General features: G+C 39.7%; 1 protein-coding gene across 6 annotated transcripts in view; it reads right to left on the bottom strand.

Annotated features, from left to right (window-relative positions):
- Positions 1-24650, bottom strand: part of LOC126456821 (CDP-diacylglycerol--glycerol-3-phosphate 3-phosphatidyltransferase, mitochondrial) — a 123685-nt gene that overhangs the window by 83981 nt on the left and 15054 nt on the right. For all 6 annotated transcript variants that reach the window (XM_050092620.1, XM_050092622.1, XM_050092618.1 and 3 more), the window contains 2 exons: positions 13354-13476; positions 12896-13042 (listed from right to left, as the gene is read on the bottom strand). In XM_050092620.1, coding sequence (XP_049948577.1) covers positions 12896-13042; positions 13354-13476 — 270 coding nt within the window. The remainder of the gene's footprint in view (positions 1-12895; positions 13043-13353; positions 13477-24650) is intronic.

Genomic DNA, 24650 nt, shown 5'->3' on the forward strand with positions numbered 1-24650 from the left:
ACAGATCTTGTGTAATCTGAGGAACATAGCTTTCTGGAGATTTGTTGCTTGCTGGGAACTAGCATTTACAACCAACAGCATGCCATTACACAATTGCCTGACACATTTTAGAGTAGCTACAATGCCCTCCAAACATTTTTGAATATAAAAGGAAAAAACCTTCTCACAACTGCCCTCTTTCCATTTCATAATCAAAAACACTTTCTGACCAGCAGCATGCATTTCTCTTATTATTCTTGGACACATTCTGTGTAACCCCTGAATCTGGAGAACTGGCTACATGAGCCCTCTTATTTGATTGGTTGTTAGCGCCTACCAGCAGCCCACGAATTCCACTGGGAGGAGAAGGAGAAAACTTTAAGGATTCCATTTCAGTACCACAAGCAGCTAGGGAAAGAAGGGTCCATTCAAACAAAGCCCCACGTGCCTAAGTTAGCCTTATACAACTGAGATGCAGAAGGTTCCCAAGAGGTTGTCCACTAACGACTGTTCCATCTCTACAGCCATCTCATCAGTGCACAGCACACCTTGAGATTGAGGGTTTGTTCCACTGATGCGCATACGGTAGTCACTGAAACATGCCCAGGGCTTACGGTGACAGAGGACTGGCGGTGCTTAGCAGTGATACTTTAAGCATCCAGAGTGCTCTCTGAGAGGAGGACAATCTACTCTACAGTTGTTCAGACCATTAATAAGTTCTGGGCATATTTATTTGGTAAACTATTCACTACTGGCTGACTAGCCTGAAGTATCTGATGGGTCAACTAATGAGGTAAGCACTGAGGCTTCAAGAGCGCAGCGTCACAGCGATAAACAAAAGCATAGGCCCAAACAAGGACACTACCTGCCTTTCAAGGAATCCTTTGGTGGAACTCAGCGGTGTGGACCAGTGTGGACAAGGGGCATTAATGGTTATTCATATCCCAGCTCATCTACGTCCAGCTTTTCTGATGCTTCAATGTCTCGTCACCTTGGATCTGTGAAGACTCTACACAGAATCTGATCCAGGTGTCATTGGCCAGGTCTTCACCAGTCTATTGGACACTATTCGAGGTACTGAAGGAAATGCCAGTAACGAAGCACATGCTGCAATTACCTCTGGGGCATCTGGTACTAATTCCGGTGGCATCGCCATTTCACCAAACTGGAATCGATCTCTTGGGATGGTTCCTAATGCTGACAAGTAGGAACCAATAGAGAGTAGTCTTCACTGATTACCTTACCCACTGCACTGACATCAGAGCTCTATTGGCTGTTGAAGCTCCAGAAATTGCTAAGTTCCTTGCAGAAGACCTTATTTTGGACCTTGTGGAAAAGTTTTCCAGTTGAGACTAGTATCAGAGGTAATTTCACACTGTGACATCATCTGTAGAGTGATGACTGCCTATCATACCTGGACGAATGGCCTCACAGAATGCTTTAATAAGACATTGGCAGATACACTCTTGATGTACAATGTTGCCGAACAGAGAGATTGCGATACAATACTATCCTTCATCACATCTGCATACAACACAGTGAAGTACGACACTACAGGTTACACACCCTCTTTCTGCTCCAGGGTCATGAGGCTGAAATGACAATGGATACACTGTTTCTGTTACATTGGGATGATACTCACAACCTACTCACTACACGAAAATCTCTTAACCAGGACTGAAGATACAAGACAACAGGCTCATGTACGGACTCTGGATGCCCAAGAGAAGGATTGAGAGCACTGTAATGAAAAGAACTGGCCAATGATATACAGCCCAGGAGACTTGGTTTGGACTTTTACAGCTATGTAAATTAGGAATATTTTACAGCTATGTAAATTAGGACTAAAGTGCTACTTTGAACCATCTCTTATACTTTGTCACTTGAAGGATGTCACATACAAAGTCGAGGATTATGACCCTTCAGTAAGAAAACAAAAGTGCAGACACATCATCCATGTCCTCTGCATGAAGCCCTACTACAGTTCTGAGATGCAGATCAATGACGAGACATCTTGTTCTAGGAAAGTGAATGCCCACTCGACAATCCAAAAGTTCTGATGGGAGTGGTACCTATGATGCTCATTATAGTGAAGAGGAAGTAAGGCTATGACCAGAATCTGAGGGTCCACCAGCAGCACCATACAGAGAGCCACTGACAAGATCTAGAGCCAGGGTGCTGCAGTCGGCTCCAATGAGAACTTTTGAAACAGATGTCCACCGTTTTTCCAAGCTGCAAACCGTGGTGCATGCAGTGTGGTCTAGCTGTTGGTGTCACTGGCTGGCATGCTACAGGTCACCATTCAAACTCTACCACCAGTAATTATTTGTTATTTAGTACTTATCATTTCTGGAAGGTTCTCGAAATTTCTTAGTTTTGTATACTCTGGAATATTTGCTAATAGCAGCACTCTCTATTCAGGAGTTCAGTTCTGTTCTAGCTATACACTGGTGTTCGTAATAAACATGCTCTCAGTGACAAGTATTGAATTGTACAGTTTTAAGATTTGGACTCTATTGTGGTTACAATGTGACACTATTAAGTGGAAATGAAATTTTCCTACATAGAATGGGTGGAGTTTCTACGGAGAAAATCATTCAAATTATGTTTGGAAACCTGCACTTTTCTTTCCGCCAGCACTTAAAAATTTACAGTCATTTGGAAGTGGAGCTACATAATTATTTACAACCAGTAGTAATATTCTCTTCCACAAATATTAATGTTAAATTTGCGAAAAGGAACACCTACTATGTTAGTCAATTCAGCTGTAATAACATTTATAAACATATCTATATTTTTGGGATACATCTTTTTCATTTGCAACTAGAAAGCAATTAAGTAGATTGATCCAACCTTTTATTTTGTGGTAAATTCACAGCAAAGTCTCATGTTCTCCACACCTCATTTCAAATACAAAATACACACTCCACTTAACAGCATGATATAGACAAGAATTAACTGGCTGCTTTTACTAATGTAGTGTACAACCATAGAAAATGACTGTGCAGTATGATCATCCATTCCAAAGAAACTAATTCTTATATATTGAGTGGTTATAATTAAAGTGCAGCTACTCACAGAGCGTGGGCTATAATTATAATGAGAGTGAAACATGAAAGATATGCCAATGCTTTAAAACTGAAACAATTTACGCTGGGAAAAAAAGTTCCAGTTTAGGCCACCAGGTGTAAATCTGGTGCTCTGGATGCAAGAAAGATGTACAGAAATGTTTCCATACGTAATGGATTAGGAACAGGAAGTGGATAGAAAAGGCCAAACAAGTGAGAGGGGTATAATGTTAATTTTATTATTAACTGCCACACAGTTTGTTCAATATGGGCATTGGAGATGTCAACAAGACGCTCATCTGTAGAACATGATCAACAGCTGCTCACACCAGCTTCACTAGAATCTAAGCAATGTATTCCTGTATACTGGCCTTCACATCATGTAGAGATTGAATGTGTCCCTGCTAAACACGTTCTTTTATATATTTCAGAATCAAAACTCACTCGCAGAATGTGGAAAACCTCTGGAGATAATACGTTCAGGGAAGGATGCATTAAGCACATCTTCCATTGGGTGAGTGACATGTGGTGTTGCCCCATTTAACATAAAAACATTGGATTCCACACAGTTGCTCTCTTCCAAAGCAAGAATCACATGCTGAGCAAGAAGATTTCAATAATGTACAGACAGTATGGTATACGTGAAAGCCCCTCTGGGAGTATTCTCTTCAAAGAACAATGGACTTAGAATAAAGGCGCTTGTGAATCCACACCACACAGTCACACATGGAGAGTGCAATGATTCTTCATGCACCAGTACCCCAAATCTGGCTGTTCTGTGCATTCACTGTATGCTTTAGTGTAAAATGTGCCTTGGGACTACACAAAATATTAACCAGTCACAGTTCATCAACTTCGATTAGTGCCAGAAACTAAAGAGCAAATTTACAACATTACTGTAGTCATGAGGTTTCAGTTGCTGCATCATCTGGATCTTGGGTACCTGTGTAATATAGACCACAAAACTTTCCATACAGTTGGCCATGGTAGGAACAATTCACGTGACACTGCATGAGCACTAGAACTACACATGGCATGTTCTGCATGGTCACTTAATGCAACAGCAACCTCATCACCAGGATAAGACGCCTATCTCTTCCGGGTGCCATACCAAGCTCACCCGAGGTTTCGAATTTGATTATCATCATCTTTACACCATTTAATGACAATGGACCTCTCCTCACACCTTTCAGTCTGTGATACTCTATCAATGCAACACTGTAATTTGCTGCTGCTCACATAAAACAGTTTCACTGATATTCTCTCAATGCAGTGCTATAACTGCTACTGTTCACATTAAACAGTTTCACTAACAGTGCATGGTATCTCTTCTCAATACCTATTTTGTTCACTGATATTGTTGCTTGGCAAATGACAGTGTAGCTGCCATACCATCACACAAACAGTGTACTACGCCAGATTTGAATTTGACGGTCACAATTAGAACAATTTTTTTTCCAGCATAAATCAGTCCCACATTAACATATCAGCATATCTACTAAGTTTCACTGCCATGCAATAATTAAAGCCCACACTTGACCTTCATGAGCAGCTGCACTTTAATTCTAACCACCCAGTACTTGGAGTTCTCTGTTCATAAATGCTTAAAGTAACACTATCCTGCAGTGTTCGAAGCTAGCCTTGAAGATGCATGGAATATCATACAGTTGCAATCACAGTACAAACACCATTCAATAACTCTAACTTACTTCAGAAAGAAGAAAGATATCAGTATCACACTCAATTCAGAAACTCTTACCTTAGCAACTATATTTCACTCACAGCAATACATGGTCTAAAATATTGTTAATGGTAAGCTATGTTCTATCACACTTTTTTAAGTACATTTCCAAATCAAGTGCACATTGTCCACAAGTAGTATAATTTCGCAATGACTACGACAAATTATCAAAATTTATGTAGTTCATTATGAAGCTAAGGTATAACACTAGCATAAGTTTTTAAAAAAATCTGATTTATTAACCAAATACTTTCTTCAGAGTAAGTTGAGAATTATTGTGGAATTAATCTTGCTAAATGAGAAGTAGCTCTTTTTTTCCAAAGGGAAAGTATAGCATTACAGAAATATGTTCAGAAGCAGGTTTGTCAGTGTGTCATATACTGGGAACTAATAACTGTATGAGCACCAAACTTGGTAGCGTTAATGTCCAGAGTATGGGGTGCAGGAGTTCCATGCGCCACAGTGACACCATCCAGTTTCAACTATGGCCACCAAGTGCCGTGATCAGTCATCGTGATTCATAGTCTCGCACACGTGACCAGTCGCAGTGCTCTTGTTGACATGTCAACACGAACTTGGACAAAAGACTCAGGGCATTATTAGTGAAGCTCTATTATCAAAACAACAGTATTGCTGCAGCTGAATATCACCGACTGGAAGGGTTACGAAAGGGCTCTTTTTCTCCACCTGCTGCATGGAGCATGACGAAGTAGTTCAAATGAATTGGAGAACTGAGTGTCACTCCAGGAAGACGCTGACAACTGCTAGCACCATAGGTGGTTGACGAAATCGCTGTTGCTATGGCAGACAACAATATGTACAATTTCCAATCATCAGGCAGTGCGCATACTGTGTCATGACAGTCGAACATCCCATGAACACTGTACGGAAGGTGCTTCGAATCATTCTCAAATGGTATCCATGCGAGATCCGTAACATACAGCAGCTTGCACCACAGGACACACAATGATGTGTTAATTTCGCTCTCCACTTTCTCATAAGGATTGAAGTTGACGAGGGCTGGCTCTGGACCATCCTATGGACAGACAAAGCTTGTTTTTCTCTGACAGGTAAACACACAGAATTGCTAAGTGTAGGGATCTTCACCTAGAGTCACTGTGCATGAAGTTCCTCTATGATGAACATGTCACCGTATGGTATGGATTCATGGCTATGTTCATCATTGGCCCATTCTTTTTTGAACAGGTTAGCTCTCAAGGACAAAAGACGCGCAGTGTGACTGGTCAGCGTTACTGTGATATGCTTCACCAGCATGATGGGGCCCCACCGCACATCGCTCTTGAAGTTAACCTGCTTCTCTGAAACACATCTGGAAACAATCACATTATCAGATGATCATTTCCAAATGCTTGACTGGCATAATCACTTGATCTCTCTCCCTATGAGTTCTGGTTGTGAGACTGCCTGAAGGACAGGGTTTACCACAGGAACATTCAGAGATGTGCTGATCTGATGCACAGCATATCAAGAAAGGTGGTCAGCATACCTATGGGCATGCTTCGTTCTGCTGGGCAGAATGCAATCCTGCACATTCAAACTCTTCTGGACACTGATGGGAGCCATGTTGAGCCCCTTTTGTAGCAATAATGGTACCTATGATGTACCACAGCATCACATTAAAAGTGTTTCAATTGAACTGATTCTGCATTATTTCTCTCCCCCATGTCCTTGACATTAAGGCCACCCAGTTTGGTTCTTGTACAGTAATTATTTTCCGTGTTATAATGTGTTAAATAGGGAAAGTTTAATTATAGCCACCCGTTACATTCAAATGTTTTCTTAGCTCTAATATCAGTCATAAAAGTGAACAACACACAACCAGTTGTTTCAATATTTTTGACACATATATAGCAACTCCTTTTCTCATACTGACTTTGCATGGAGATAACGTTAGCCTGTAATCACTTCCACCTATAATATATCCTTCTGCACGCATGGTGTTTAGACAGGTATAGAATATACAGGGTGGTCCGTTGATAGTGACCGGACCAAATATCTCACGAAATAAGCATCAAACAAAAAAACTAAAAAGAACAAAACTCATCTAGTTTGAAAGGGGAAACCAGATGGCACCGCCATAGGTCAAACGGATATCAACTGTCTTTCTTTAAATAGGAACCCCCATTTTTATTACATATTCGTGTAGTACATAAAGAAATATGAATATTTTAGTTGGACCACTTTTTTCGCTTTGTGATAGATGGTGGCACTGTAATAGTCACAAACATATAAGTACATGGTATCACGTAAAAATCCGCCAGTGCGGATGGTATTTGCTTCGTGATACATTACCAGTGTTAAAATGGACCGTTTACCAATTGCGGAAAAGGTCGATGTCGTGTTGATGTGTGGCTATAGTGATCAAAATGCCCATGGGCATGTGCTATGTATGCTGCTCAGTATCCTGGAAGACATCATCCAAGTGTCCGGACCATTCGCCGCATAGTTACGTTATTTAAGGAAACAAGAAGTGTTCAGCCACATGTGAAACATCAACCATGACCTGGAACAAATGATGATGCCCAAGTAGGTGGTATAACTGCTGTCACGGCTAATCTGCACATCTATAGCAGACAAACTGCGCGAGAATCCGGAATCTCAAAAACATCGGTGTTGAGAATGCTACATCAACATCGATTGCACCCGTACCATATTTCTATGCACCGGGAATTGCATGGCGACGACTTTGAACGTCGTGTACAGTTCTGCCACTGGGCACAAGAGAAATTACGGGACGATGACAGATTTTTTGCACGCGTTCTATTTAGCGACGAAGTGTCATTCACCAACAGCGGTAATGTAAACCGGCATAATATGCACTATTGGGCAATGGAAAATCCATTCTCGCACATATGCCATTGATTGCCTTGCAATGTGTGATGTCGCTCCATCCTGTTGAAACCAGGCTTCTTGAACGTTTGGAAAGTTGTTCAATACAGGTGTAACAAAAGTTCGTAACATCTCCGCATAACAATCAGCATTGACAGTTATTGTGTTTCCTGTTCATTTGCGGAAAAATACAGTCCGATAATCCAATGTGATGAAACACCACACCATACTGTCACTTAATTAGCATGTAAAGGGTGCTCATGAAAGTCATTAGGATTCATGTCTGCCCAGTAACGGTAGTTCTGTTTATTCACATAATCTGTGAGATGAAAATGTGCCTCATCTGACATCCATAATTTGTTTAGAGATTCATCACCACTGTTCATTTTTGTCATCATTTGTTGACAGAATCCTAATCGTGACCAGTAATCGTCGTTCTTCGATTGTTGCACCATCTGTAGTTTGTACGGATGAAATTTTAAATCAAGATGAAGAATTCTGTGAACACTCTCCCGGGACATTCCAACCACTGCTGGTTGCTTATGAATTGAACGCCGTGGGCTGCGTAAGACAGACTCGCTTACAACATCAATGTTCGCTGGAGAACACACCCTTCTTGGTCGTCCTGTTGGTTTCTTCTTGAGGGCAGATCCAGTCTCTTCAAAGTTATTAATCCAACATTTTATCATGCGTTTCAATGGAACGGCATCATGACGTCCTAAATTATAAAAATGTCAAAACTCTCTCTGCACTGCTACCAAACTATCATTACTTTTATAAAACATTTTTATGGCTAACGCACACTGTTGTGTGTTCCACTGATCCATGATTACTGAAATGGTGGACTGTTTGCTCGCTAACTGTCACGAACCTGCAGTGCTGCCCCCTGCCCATGGCCGCCACTATTAATTTCAAACATTCCCATTATTCTGTGTCACCATGTATTATGCCACACAAGAAACAAGAACACATTAACCATTTGAAAAAATATTATGGAAATATACATATGAATATTTTCTTATTCATTCACAAAAACCTGAATTTCTCGAGCACATTGGCTGAAGATCTGGAACCTGAAGTTTGCTCAATTACGTCTTGAACTTATTCATAATTTCCATTTTAAGGTTATGATCTTCTTCCATGATTTCTCTTTGACTTTCTATTAATCACATTTTTGCATTGTATTCCTCTCATATTAAACACATTTTTAAGGAGTGAAGCTCATCTGCTTTTTTCAACAACTCTCAGTTCTTCACTACAACTGCATGGTCTCTTCCTCTTTTGCTGGGCGCATCTTCCGATACACTCCCACCAGAGAATGCAGGCCGATAAAATTCCACCTTCAGCAGTTTCATTTCTACCTTCAGAGCAGTTATCATCATTGAAGTTGTTTGAAAGTAATACATTATCTTCTGATGTGTCATTGTCATTAACTTCAGATATCCCCCCGAAAATTTGTGGGATCATATCACAACTATTTGGCTTACATCATTTATCTTTGTGTCACCTAATCCACCGCCAATTTGAAATTTTTCTCAATTATATTTCACTTTCATGTCCTTCCAAATTACTTTAAGCTGCTCTTGTGCTCTTTATGTAAGAGCTTCTGTGTTGTATTCAACATGTATTTTTTCCCCAAGCATCCTTTTTCCTTTTTTAGCATGTTGACATCATGCTTTTCAGATGTATTTATGTACTTTTTCATTATTTCAGCAAAATGCTCTTTTTCATTTTCTGGCAGGTTTTTTGAATGTTTCTTGGCTACCTCCATGTTGCTGCCAGCTCGTATCTCAAACCAGCACTTAAATTAACATGTGTCACCAACCAACAATGGAAATTGGTAGCTGTAGATGGCGGGGTTAACAACAGATTCATCCGTTAATAGCACATTTCTTTTTCATAATACACAGATCTTATCAGTAATTAGTACAATAGCATTTAGATTTTCCAATTTCAATAATTTAATTTCATAATCCTTTTTAGTTTCTAAAATTATAGCAATGAACATAAATTACGCAAAAGGTGATGCAAAAATGAATAAAACTCTGTCAGTGTACATGCCGCGTCAATTCAGGATAAAACTTCAAGCTTTCGACCACTACCTCCATGGTCATCATCAGAGCTAAAACTGACTGTCGTAAACTAGCAAGGCTCCCCCTTTTATATGCAAAGGACGGCTTCTGATTGGCTGGAATAAATCATAGCAACAGCGATATGGCGCGTAATGAAGTGGTGCCCTCTACTTCCATAGATGTAGCCATCCCTTGAATCAGGAGGTAAAGTGCAGGAAGTTTTCCTCTGCGATTTTTCTTTATCCAGTGCACTCTTCCAGGTGTTGCTAAGTGCATAGCCATTGTCTCTGTTAAAGGTATTATCGCTGAGTCTAATTTCGACTGCTTCCCGAATCACAGAGTTCCAGTAATTCGATGCGTGGGCTATTACTCTCGTTTCTTCAAATAAAATCTTATGCTTGTTAAGCAGGCTATGGTCAGCCACCGCTGATTTTTCCAAACACCTGTATTTCAGGTGGCACTGGTGCTCGATGCAACGGTTGGCCACAGTTCTTACAGACTGGCCCACGTAATTCTTGCCGCATTCGCAAGGAATACTATGAATTCCCGGCACCCTTAAGCTGAGACTATCTTTGACTGGTCTCAACATTTCCTTAATTTTCCTAGGTGGTCAGAAAACTGGTTTTATTCCTTGCCTCTTTAGGACTCGACCTATCTTGCTTGTTGTAGCATCGCAAAATGGAAGTTGCGCTATGTGTTGATCCTCTTCTTGTTTATGGACGGCATCATGTCTTACTTTCTTGGACATTACTGATTTAATTTCAGCGGCAGAATGACCATTCCTCTTGAAAACAGTCGTCAAATGGTTAATCTCAGGACCGAGGTGGTCCTTGTCGGAAATAGTCCTGGCTCTGTGTACTAAAGTATTCAGCATAGCTCTCTTCTGAGACGGATGATGGAAGCTGTGGCTATGCAGATATAAGTCTGTATGCGTTGGCTTCCTATACACAGAATGGCCCAGTCGTCCATCTGGTTTTCGCTCCACCAACACATCTAAAAAAGTTAACTTCCCTTCCTTCTCTACCTCCATTATAAATTTTATGTTTGGGTGTACACCATTCAAATGTTCAACGAACTGCCATGTGGCCAGATTAAAAATGTGTCGTCGACGTATCTGCAGAAGAATGATGGACTGAGGTGAGCACTGATCAAAGCTCGTTCTTCAAAATCCTCCATGAAAAAATTCACTATTGCTGGTGATAGTGGCGAACCAATGGCTGTTCCATCCGTCATTTCATAATAATTTCCACTGTATAAAAAGTAAGTGGTTGTCAAGGTAAGCCGGAACAACTTCAAAATTTCTGAGGAAAAATGAGCAGCCAACAGTTGTAATGTGTCATCCACAGGTACTTTTGTGAACAGGGAACCACGTCGAGGCTGACAATGATATCATTTGGGCCTATCTTCATCTGTTTTATGATATCAACAAACATTTTTGAATTCTTAATATGATGTGGGCAGTGACCAACTATAGGCGCCAACAATTTAGTTAAGTGTTTTGCAAGCCTGTACGTAGGAGAGCCAATTGCACTAACAATCAGTCTCAATGGGACGTTCTCCTAATGAACCTTTGGCAAACCGTACAATCTTGGTGGCCTAAGTGCTCTCAGCCATAAGTTCTTCACCAGTTCGTCGGAGAGGCCAGAGTTTTTTAGTAGATCCCTTGTCTTCCTGCTGAGCGCCGATGTGGGTTCCCATCTGAGAATCCTATATGTGCTATCCTCCAGTAACAATCCTACTTTATTGTGGTAATTGTAACATTGAGGATTACCGTGGCGTTCCCCTTGTCAGCAGGTAGAACAACTAGATCTTCATCCTTCTGCAACAATATCAGTCCTTGTCTCTCCTCTCTGCTGATGTTTGACTTAGGCTGCTTGGATGTGGCTAAAATCCCGCTAGTAGCAAGCCTTACGTCATCCGCTGCTTCTTGAGGAAGATGATGAGCTGCTTGTTCCACTCCACTAATAATCTCAACCACAGGTAACTTACGTGGAGCTGGGGCAAAGTTCAGTCCTTTACTGATGCAATAATGTCTGGCGACAATCAATATTTTCTGAGAGGGAACGTGATACACGTGCCAGCAGTGTACAGAAATGGCTTACTTCTTTAGTAAAAAGGCGTTACATCTTTAGTTACAACTAAAGAAGTAAATAGAAATTGAGCTCTCCAACAGTTACCGAAAGAGTATATTACTAGAGAAGTAATTTACTAAAGTAGTCCAGACTAAAGAAGTAAGAGTTACTACAACAGTAATTTATACTAATTTGTGCTCGCCACTCTTAATCTTTTTCCTATTAGTCCATCACATCCTGCTTTGCTGTAGAGATATTTAATGTTTGTCATTTTCTGTCTCATGTAACAAATCAAACTGACTTTAACTAGAATTTCAATTATGCTTTCAGTATTTTTCTCCTTTCAATTTTTACTTGTTACCTGTCAGTTTTCATCACCCCCTTATCTTGCATCCAATATAATTAAAAACACAATTTTCAACTCTTTCTGGAGGGTACAAACATTTATTCCTTATCTGTACCTTATTTCAACTTCATAATCTGCAGGTCCGTGGGAGACCAGCATTAAGTCTTTATTAGCCTTCCCATTAGCCAAGCCACGTAATTTCTGCCACACAATTCTTGCATTCTTTCCATACTGACTAAGCTACGGCAACGTCACATTTATCACAAATTATGCTCATTTTACAATTACACACATTTCAACTGCAGTTAACAAAGAACTACTGAATATCTGCAAACTTCTCTTATGATGAGCTGGATGGCAAAACAAGTAAGTGAACTGGTCAGCAGACAAAAATAAGAAAGTAAACACTACACAGATATTAATGTAAAAAATATTGTTACATTCCATCCTGCATTTTCAATTGTTAAATATTAATGTAAAGTAGGTTCCAGCTCAAATAAAATAGGACATGAATAATAATTCTTTAGTACTGTTTCCCAAGAAAATATAAAACAGGCATTATCAGAAAAAAATATTAGAACCATCACAATTAATGAAAATAAAATGGAGCATTCCGAACTGCCTCCAGTTGCTGATGGCTTCACACTGAAGAGTGAGTCACTAAGGTACCATACACAATTCTGACCATACCTGTATAGATATTTTCCAAGTTTTCTGAACTGTTTAAATTAAGAGACATTTGCCAACTTCGTTAACCAACAAATTACCTGACAATACTTCTTATGCTTCTCCAATAATGGTAAGAGCATATGGCGTGAATTGAAATTTCCCCTCGATCCTCGGCTAAAATCCAACAATACTTTCACTTTTAAGTTGCCTGAAGAAGTCTCCAGATTCTTGGCAATTGCAGATACCTGTAACGTATCATAAGTTTGTTTAAGAAAGGGTTCCATTGGTAGACAACACAAAATTGTCAATTAGAAAATAACTGAATATTTTGATCCTACACAAATATTTTCTGGGCAGAGATCAGATCAGAATGCTTTCCATAAACCTGCATTTACAGTAAGCTATTATTCACAGCAATAGGCAGAAACTGCATTGTTGCTCTTTTATGGTATTTCAAACAGACAGATGGAGGGGGGAGATGGGGAGAGTTAATAATCAGTTGTCATAGATCAATCAAAATCACCATTTTGATTAAATTATTTAGTTTTCCACATACCAGCTCTTTCTCCAGAGTCCCTGTGCCCAGGTATAAAGATGCAAGTGTGATTCTCCTCTTGGCTGCTTTGCTCCTCTCTAAGAGTGTTTCATAAAATTTACTTGGTTCTGTAATAACAGTGACCTAGAAAATGAATTAAAATATGAAAGCTCATGTTGTTAATGATCAATTTCACAGCACAATTAAGTCTTTGTAACAGTACATACAAAAAATTCACAATTCATCAGTGGCAACACTCAAGCAGCACAAATGAAGAAGTCATACACATTTATTATTCATAGCTGTGCTCTAATTTTAGGTGTCAATAAGAGTTGTCAAGACAGCTAATAACATGGACCTCATACTCAATAATTACATTTGGTTCTATATGTTCTTGTTTTGCCCTAAAAATAAGTAAAGTCAATTCTTTATTACAATGAATTCTTTCCAAGGTTACCTTTCATCACATATATTCAATACATTCATTGGATGTCCTCCTCTAACCAGTGTAAGTATTTCAATTACAACACAAAGTTACTCACTACAGAGGAGGTGCTGAGTGGGACAGGCACTAGACTGTTCAATACCAGCTTTCAGATATAGTCCTCCCTCATATAAAGAAAAGGACTATGTCTGAAAGGTATTATCTAAGTGTCTACTTTGAGATGTACCTGTCACTACTTAAAACCACCTCTATGTGGTGTGTAGCATTTTGTTGTAATTCATATCGATTTTGTTATTGTTATTTCACTTTGGATTTTCCACTGCTATAATTTAATGGCTTCATTAATGCTAAAACTTTCACTCAGGCAAATGCCAAGAAATTATTTTCTTTTTTTTTGCACCTCATGCTTTCCCTAACCTACTCGGACATATGGTTATTAATCTTACACACACACACACACACACACACACACACACACACACACACACACACACAAACTCGTTAATAGCATTTTATTAGCATTAACAATAGGATTCTGAAAATTATATAATTTTATTTAGTCCGTCTCCTGTTCTCCAACTATGTATATGTCTACCCTGCTCAATGAATTTAAACTGATTTTCCTGATGTAATAAGAAGTAATTATTCATAATCATTGTGTTTTGTTGACATATGCACTCAGTTTTTCAATATCACTAGGACATCACCAACGTTTGGAAAAACACACAATCTGAGCAGTCTGAAGATATGCGAAAACATAGTAGAGTGAAATTACCATTCAAATCAGTTCCTTCAATCTTTGTCCAAACTGAACGAATTTGTTTTTCTTCACCCCAAAATTTATGCAGATTGTTGCTATGTACATCTCATGAGCCACGGTATATTTTTTCCCACGTGCATATTATTTTAAATTAGCATTATCTTCCTGTTAATTCTCATGCGAATTGATAATACTACTATTCTCTCATTTTTCAAGTAAAACATTCGGTGTACAAGCCTAAGTGCTATGAGACACTATACAGAAAATCTTTTGATTCTTAAGATAAGAGCGTTTTCTTTATATCTGGGCACTGATCTAATTAAATTACTCTTCAGAGATCTCAGTTTTCCATTATTTTTGAGAGGGAAAAAAATTGAATGGGTAAGGAGTTATGTCCATTTTAAGTGGGACGATAAACATGAAGTGCTCAAAAAAACTATTGCTGAAGTGCCCTATGTATCTCTCTGCTAGAGATGCTACAGTTGTGCAACACATTTTCCTGGTTTACCAGATAAATTACAAAGACACAGCACTTCTTATACACAGTTGCTCTCTCTAAGGTTACACCAGAAAGGTACTTTTTAGTACAGTTCAAGACCTTTCTTGATAATTTTCCTTACTAATCTAACCTAATTAAAATAAAGACTATGGATGCTAATGTCCAGGTGCAAGCACTTTATGCATGTTTCACGTCTTTTTATACCATTAGGTAAAAACTGTTTAATTTGACCATCTTTTGGATTCCATGCTTAATTTTACAACTCTGCACAAGTGGTTGAGAGACCTGATTTACAGCTCAGTGCAACTATAACACATACCACCTGTAACAGGACCTCCTTGTAGTCAAACTGTAGTGTCACAAAATTGTTGAAACTGTCATCCATACCCCTATTGCTCACTCAGTCAAAGGTGATGTCAAATTTTGTCACATTATGTAATTCAGTGCTTCATTACGAATCTAATACATATTCTGTTGTAATGCACTACAATTTTAAAATATTTTTTGTAAAGATTGACTGGGCTTTATTGTCTTTTTTCACGTGGAGTGAGCTAGTGCTACTGTTGACTGAAGTTCACCCACTACGAGTTGTAAACTGGTCACTATTTCACCTGCCAAAGATGACAAGAAGATGAACTTCAGGATGTTGCTTAGCTGATGTACTTTTTTATTTCTTAAGAACATTTTGTATTAAATTAATTGTTTCACTGAAAAATGTTTGAAGCCAAGATAATGTTCACACGTTAATTAGTTCTGCTGACCAGGATGTAATACTGATGGAGAAAATACGTAAAATATCAGTAAAATACTTCATGTTGACAGCATTTTATGTAGGAAAAAAAAAGGTCAAATGTAATTTTTTCCAAGTAAGCTGCCATTTTTTCTCTACAATCACTGAACCTATAATTTTAAGAAAATATTTGGAAAGAAACAGTTTAAAACCTAACTTCTGGTTAATGACTGGTACTTGTGAATCATTTACAGAATTCTACGCACATTGAAATAGTCTCTGATTTTTGCATTCAGTATGTAGTCTAGCTGTGAGATTCCTTCCAGCACTGTAAGCAGTCACATTTTACCACAGAGCACCACCTTATCCACAGTGCTTTCAATGGTAAATGGGAAGATTTGCATGATCCATTGAAGTCAATGGCTATTGCAGCAAGTAGTGTAGCTAGCAGAAGGTGGTCCAAGCCAGACATGCCTTGACAAAGGAGTCAGACTAATTGCGGCTCACATCATAGGGCAGGAAGAATTCTTGGAAGAGCAGTGGAACCAACTTCCCTGGAAGAGTAGACACCAAAAAGAAATTCTGTTGCCTCAGAGACAGTGGATCAGCAGCACCACAAGTGGCCTTATCTGGCACAACTTTCTGTGGCCAGTAGACACTGTGTACTGATGAGCTCCTAAACATGAATAGCTGATGGACACTGCAGGAGAAATAAGGACAAGAGATTTGGTACTGTGGAACATCATAAAATGATGATGAAGTTCGCTCAGGAACTTCATGTGGCAAGTTAGAATGTAATGTAAACTCTCTCAGGTCACAAGATTATAATGGGTAGTTGAAATCAGTAATTGGAAAAAATAATGTTATGTTATATTCAATGACTAAATAAAATAGTTCTTATATCAGCTGCTTTAAATCACTGATTCGATCACAGACATAATGTCTGCTTTTTCATATTCTTTATAGCTTTTACTTACATATGAAATTATTGTTTATACATACAATTGAGTATAAAACTGAAATTCTATATAATAGAACAGTCCCACTTGACACTTTTTTCTGTGCATAATGAGATAGCTTTATCATACCATCACATGACATGTCTAATAATGGCTTCATCTGTAGATTCATAATTTTTCAAAAATCCTATCGCAGGAGAACCTTCAGGGATGTAGGGATGTTATACGAGTCGAGTTATACACCAACAAAGGCACATAATGTACAGAAACTTACTAACAAAACAGTACTACACAGTTGGTGTTCAAATGACAAAAAACACACATCATTGCAATTCACCTCATATCCAATTCCTCAGCTACAATGTGTTGTAATATCCCGCATAAAATTCCAACAGTTCCATCATGGAGTATAAGCCTCCTGTCCTTGTGGATCACTTCATGCACTTTTGCAATTGTTTCTGAAGTTGCACATGACAACGCTCGACCTAAGTGTTTGTCATTGTTCATAGACTTCTGGTCATCTTTACATCACTGAAACCACTCAGATGCTCTTGTTTCAATCAAAGCTCACTCACCAACCTCCATGCATCCCTTAGCATGTGGGGAGTTTCAGCTGCAGTTTTGCTTAGCTTAAAACAAATCTTAATTTAGATCCTTTGTTACTTCAAGCTGGTAATTTCAAAATGCATAGACACAGAGGAAATAAATAACAATGCTGACACCAATGCATTCACAATTTTAAGACACAACTATAGGTGCCAAGCAGGAGACACTTGTATTGCTGACTGATTTGTGTCTGATATGCAAATTTTAAGAAATTTGGGGAAGAGCATTGTCAATTATATTTCATCTGTGCTTCATTCTTGTAACTCCCACTTCCATAGTAATGACATCCAGTTGTATCTAAGTGTCAGCACTAAGAATATTGCTGCCGCTGTATCAGGTACGAATAACAGTCTTTGTTCAGTGTCATGATGGGCACAAAACCTGAGTCTTAAGAGAAATCCTAAGAAGTCACAGGTCATATTGTATCATACCAAAAATTGATCAGTGGACTTTTTGTAGGTTAGTTACTCCAACAATTCATAATGGCATCCAATTATCACTTCAGAAAACAATATAACACCTTGGTATAATCTTGATGAGCATCTAAATTGGTAAGAATAAACAGTTGTAGCATGCTGCAATCTCTCCTGCCTACATGCAATCCAAAAATTTAGAAGGCTGTTTCCACCTCAAATTAATGAAAAATTAGTGCACTCTTTAATTTTGCTAAATCTTAACTACTCTGATGTAGTCAAACACAGTGCAAATAGTGAAAACACCAGAAACCTCAGGCTAACTATAAATTCTTGGATAAGATACGTGCATGAAACATTCAACTGCTTGAACACAGCAGGTCCCCCTATGCTCAGTTAGACAGGACGAGATTAGACACTGACATGTGATGTGATTTCACAAGTTCTGTTTAATTCTTCAGAGTCTTAGCACTGTTTGTTATGGTCTTCAGTCCAGACTGGTTTGATGCAGCTCTCCATGCTACTCTATACTGTGCAAGCTGCTTCATCTCCCAGTACCTACTGCAGCCTACATCCTTCTGAATTTGCTCAGTGTATTCATCTCTTGGTCTCCCTCTATGATTTTTAACCTCCACGCTGCCCTCCAATGCTAAATGTGTGATCCCTTGATGTCTCAGAATATGTCTTACCAACCGATCCCTTCTAGTCAAGTTGTGCCACAAGCTCCTCTTCTCCCGAATTCTATTCAATACCTCCTCATTAGTTGTGTGATCTACCCATCTAATCTTCAACATTCTTCTGTAGTACCACATTTTGAAAGCTTCTATTCTCTTCTTGTCTAAACTATTTATCGCCCACATTTCAGTTCCATACATGGCTACACTCCATACAAATACTTTCAGAAACGACTTCCTGACATTTAAATCTATACTCGATGTTAACAAATTTCTCTTCTTCAGAAACGCTTTCCTTGCCATTGCCAGTCTACATTTTATATCCTCTCTACTTCGACCATCATCAGTTATGTTGCTCCCCAAATAGCAAAACTCCTTTACTACTTTAAGTGACTCATTTCCTAATTTAATTCCCTCAGCATCACACGAGTTAACTCGAGTACATTCCATTATCCTCGTTTTGCTTTTGTTGATGTATACCCTCCTTTCAAGACACTGTCCCTTCCGTTCAACTGCTCTTCCAAGTCCTTTGCTGTCTCTGATAGAATTACAATGTCATCGGCAAACCTCAAGGTTTTTATTTCTTCTCCATGGATTTTAATACCTACTCCGAACTTTTCCTTTGTTTCCTTTATTCCTTGCTCAATATACAGATTGAATAACATCAGGGAGAGGCTACAACCCTGTCTAACTCCCATTCCAACCACGGCTTCCCTTTCATGACCCTTGACTCTTATAACTGCCATCTGGTTTCTGTACAAATTGTAAATACCCTTTCGCTCCTTGTATTTTACCCCTGCAACCTTCAGAATTTGAAGGAGAGTATTCCAGTCAACATTGTCTAAAACTTTCTCTAAGTCTACAAATGCTAGAAGCATAGGTTTGCCTTTCCTTAATCTTTCTTCTAAGATAAGTGGTAAGGTCAGTATTGCCTCACATGTTCCAACATTTCTAGGGAATCCAAACTGACCTTCCCCGAGGTCAGCTTCTACCAGTTTTTCCATTCGTCTGTAAAGAATTCGCGTTAGTATTTTGCACCTGTGACTTATTAAACTGATAGTTCGGTAATTTTCACATCTGTCAACACCTGCTTTCTTTGATATTGGAATGATTATATTCTTCTTGAAGTCTGAGGGTATTTCACCTGTCTCATACATCTTGCTCACCAGATGGTAGAGTTTTGTCAGGGCTGGCTCTCCCAAGGCTACCAGTAATTCTAATGGAATGTTGTCTACTCCGGGGGCCTTGTTTGTACTCAGGTCTTTCAGTGCTCTGTCAAACTCTTCACGCAGTATCATATCTCCCATTTCATCTTGATCTACATCCTCTTCCATTTCCAAAATATTGTCCTCAAGTACATCGCCCTTGTATAGACCCTCTATATACTCCTTCCACCTTTCTGCTTTCCCTTCTTTGCTTAGAAATGGGTTTCCACCTGAGCTCTTGATATTCATACAAGTGGTTCTCTTTTCTCCAAAGGTCTCTTTAATTTTCCTGTAGGCAGTATCTATCTGACCCCTAGTGAGATACGCCTCTACATCCTTACATTTGTCCTCTAGCCATCCCTGCTTAGCCATTTTGCACTTCCTGTCGTTCTCATTTTTGAGACATTTGTATTCCTTTCCGCCTGCTTCATTTACTGCATTTTTATATTTTCTCCTTTCATCAACTAAATTCAATATCTCTTCTGTTACCCAAGGATTTCTATTAACCCTTTTACTTTTTACCTACTTGATCCTCTACTGCCATCACTATTTCATCTCTCAAAGCCTCACATTCTTCTCCTACTGTATTTCATTCCCCCATTTTTGTCAATCGCCTCCTAATGCTCTCCCTCAAACTCTCTACAACTTCTGGTTCTGTCAGTTTATCCAGGTCCCATCTCCTTAAATCCTCACCTTTTAGCAGTTTCTTCACTTTTAATCTACAGTTCATAACCAATAGATTGTGGTCAGTGCACACATCTGCCCCTGGAAATGTCTTACAAATTAAAACCTGGTTCCTAAATCTCTGTCTTACCATTATATAATCTAGCTGATACCTTTTAGTATCTCCAGGGTTCTTCCATGTATACAACCTTCTTTCATGATTCTTAAACCAAGTGTTAGCTATGATTAAGTTATGCTCTGCGCAAAATTCTACCAGGCAGCTTCCTCTTTCATTTCTTAGCCCCAATCCATATTGACCTACTATGTTTCCTTCTCTCCCTTTTCCTTTTATAATTCCAGTCACCCATGACTATTAAATTTTCGTCCCCCTTCACTACCTGAATAATTTCTTTTATCTTATCATACATTTCATCAATTTCTTAGTCATCTGCAGAGCTAGTTGGCATAAAAACTTGTACTACTGTGGTAGGGGTGGGCTTCGTGTCTATCTTGGCCACAATAATGCGTTCACTATGCTGTTTGTAGTAGCTTACCCATACTCCTACTTTTTTATTCATTATTAAACATACTCCTGCATTACCCCTATTTGATTTTGTATTTAAAACCCTGTATTCACCTGACCACATGTATTGTTCCTCCTGCCACCGAACTTCACTAATTCCCACTATATCTAATTTTAACCTATCCATTTCCCTTTTTAAATTTTCTAACCTACCTGCCCGATTAAGGGATCTGACATTCACGCTCCGATCCATAGAATGCCAGTATTCTTTCTCCTGATAACGATGTCCTCCTGAGTAGTCCCTGCCCGGAGATCCGAATGGGGGACTATTTTACCTCCGGAATGTTTTACACAAGAGGACGCCATCATCATTTAACCATACAGTAAAGCTGCATGCCCTCGGGTAAAATTATGGCTGTAGTTTCTCCTTGTTTTCAGCCGTTTGCAGTACCAGCATGGCAAGGCCGTTTTGGTTAGTGTTACAAGGCCAGATCAGTCAGTCATCCAGACTGTTGCCCCTGCAACTACTGAAAAGGCTGCTGGCCCTCTTCAGGAACCACACATTTGTCTGGCCTCTCAACAGATACCCCTCCATTGTGGTTGCACCTATGGTACGGCTATCTGTATCGCTGGGACACACAAGCCTCCCCACCAACGGCAAGGTCCATGGTTCATGGGGGGGTCTTAGCACTAGCACCTTCAATATAACTTCTCAGATATTAACCACCTGTCATTATTTCATAACTGCACAACCAGAACGGGTCATGTCCAGTCGTATCTTTGTGTAACACTAAATATTTCTCCACATCATCCTCTGTTTCAGCCATATGAATGTGGAACAAACTACTCTGTAATCTGTGTCTTACCCAAAACCACTCTGCATTTGAAAGGAGATTAAAGCTGTTATCACTGGCATAGGTTCCCTCTCAGCATATCCTGGCTGTTTTCTTTCAAACCACTCACACTTTCCTCATCCATTTCTGTATCTGTTTTGTTTCTTCCATTTCAACTGCTAATCTAACCCTATTATTTCTCACTCTTCCTATGACCAGTCAATGACTTCTCAACATTGATTTCTCCTATACTACTGTCACACACTTCTGCTAGATGTCATTATTCGTATTCTACAGTGTGGCACACAAAAAACCAGCTGCAAGTAGAGACTACTAGTCAATTACACATGAATTATTGTCATAAGCAGATACAACAACACACAGATATATATGTAATAATTAGATAATAAAGAAATAACAAATAAGCTAATTGAAGCAACAGCTTTGATAAAGTAGATAACTGGTGGGCGACAATGGGCAGTCTAGTACTCGGGCCTGGTTTTTCATGTGCCACCCCGTATAACAAAATTATAAATATATGGGGTTTAAGGAATGTTAATCTTATTAACAAATCATCATTACAGGGTGTTTGAAAACTCCTTTACAAACTTGTAGGACTTTTAGATGGCAGTGAGTGTATAATATTTTGAATAATAGGAACCCATGTCCAGAAACATACCACTTCCATTCTGCAGCAGTTTTAATTCAGATGAGTTATGTGTAAATTTCTGCTGAGGGAAAGTGAAAAGTCTCAGGCCTGCTAGACCTGGTACACAATATGGCAAACAGGGTGATGCCTACTATGTCAGTCAGTCACCTGACATCATATAATGTCTGGCTTGTTGGGAGACTTATTCAATGTCAGTGCTGTCAGTGCACCTCTGATACAGTAAACATGGTTTGGTACACATTTTTTGAATACACAGACATGCTCCTTATGTACGGCACTGCTCAAGGCAATGGAAGAACTGATAGTCATCTGTATCACATATGTTTTCCACAATGTAGCATGCCATCATACAAACTTTCTGCCAAAGTTACGCAGCAGCTCTGAAATACACAGCTTCACCATGAGGAGGTAGAATTTGTTGCTCCATGGCAATGCTGCACACACGAATTTGAAGAAGATGCACTGCATCGTGTTGAAGAGAGCGTGTCAACGAGTACTCAAATAATTGAGCGTGCAATGGGTGTTAGTGACAGTATGTCTAGGACATTCTGTGTGAGCAACAATTACATCTGTACCACTTATAAAAGGTACACACTATGAGTCCAACCGATTTTCCTCAACAGGTTTCTGCACCACTACATTGACACATTACCATTTCCACATCAAGTTCTGTTCACAGATGAATGTAAGGTCATTAGGAAGTGTGTTCTGAATTCACAAAACAGCCATGTCTGGGCAGACGAAAATCCTCGTGCCATGCACATTCAGGGATTTCAGAACCAGTTTCATATTATCGTGTAGGCAGGAATTCTGAATGGTCAGCTGACTGGGCCATACCTCTTTCCACTCAAGCTAACTGGCCCTGCACACTTGATCTTGCTACAAAACATATTGGACCTGTTCTTGGAAGCTGTGCCTCTGAATGTCCATCATGAAAAGTTGCTTCAGCATAATGGTGCACCACCTCACTTATCTCACATGTGGTTTGGAAACATCTCAAGAGATGATACGAGGGCTATGCAGAAAGTTTTTAGCAGCCCGTAAACCGTAAGGCAGAGGACAATCAGGTTGTTTTCATTCGAAAGAGTGATGTTTTTTGACCTTGGGACGATTGCGCGCAGCCCCTGGCTTGCGGTGATCTCCCCACAGTGCGGTAAGAAAGCACAGGCAGTGCTGAGTCATAGACAGTGGAGGATGGAGCTGCCGTGCTGCGACTTTCGCACCATGATTTTTGACGATTATAAAAAGGATTTAAGTGCCGAAGAATGCCATTCTTCTTTGCTGCGTGTTTTTGGTGAAGCTTCCCCTTCTAGGGCCACAGTTGGAAATTGGTTTCGCGAGTTTTCGAGGGGTCGGCAGTCAATTGAAGACGAACCTCGTCCCGGTCGGCCAGCAACAGCTGTGACTCCTGAAAACATTGATGCTGTGAGGAAAACGATCAAAGAAGATCCACATCTTACATTTTGTGACATTGAAGGGACCCTAAATATTGGATCAACAGCAGCACAGACCATCTTTCATAGTCACTTAGGGCTTACTAAGAGATGTGCCCGTTGGGTGCTACATTCCCTGAGAGAAAGCCAAAAGGAGGCGAGAGTGGACTGGTGTCGTTTCATGCTCGAAAAACTCAATGAAGGGAAGTCCCAAGACACCTACAATATCGTCACAGGTGACGAAATGTGGGTCTACCATTATGACCCTGAAACGAAGAGACAGTCTTCTGTGTGGTGCTTTCCAGGGGAGGAACCACCCACAAAAGTTCAACGAAGTCGGAGCTCTGGAAAAAAGATGGTGGCAACTTTTTTCACAAAGATCGGGCATCTCACCTCTGTGACCTTGGACACACGTCGTACAGTCAATCACCACGTGGAAGTCGCAGCATCCAAAGTCCAAGAGTGGGCACCTTCTGCTGCATCGTGACAATGCAACTGCGCACAGGGCTGCCAGAACGATGGACTTTCTGGAGAAGGAAAAAGTGCGAATGTTACCCCATCCCCCCTGTTCACCTGACCTGGCCCTCTGTGACTTCTTTCTGTTCCCTAAGACTACGGAAAAAATTCAAGGGCAGCAGTTTTCATCAGATGAAGAGGCCATTGCAGCTTACGAGAGTGCACTAAGTAACACCCCAAAAGAAGTTTGGACTGACACATTTTCTAAGTGGTTTCAGAGAATGGAAAAATGTATACAAGCTAATGGAGAGTATTTTGAAAAGTTGTAAACATTTTTTGCAAATAAATTTTTTTCACACATTCTGCTAAAAACTTTCGGCATAGCCCTCGTATGGTGAAAGATGGATAAGCAGAGGTGATCCAACCAAGTGGCTGTGACGATCCAAGCG

Source organism: Schistocerca serialis, chromosome 2, assembly GCF_023864345.2.
Source record: "Schistocerca serialis cubense isolate TAMUIC-IGC-003099 chromosome 2, iqSchSeri2.2, whole genome shotgun sequence".
Classification (NCBI taxonomy): Eukaryota; Metazoa; Arthropoda; class Insecta; order Orthoptera; family Acrididae; genus Schistocerca; species Schistocerca serialis.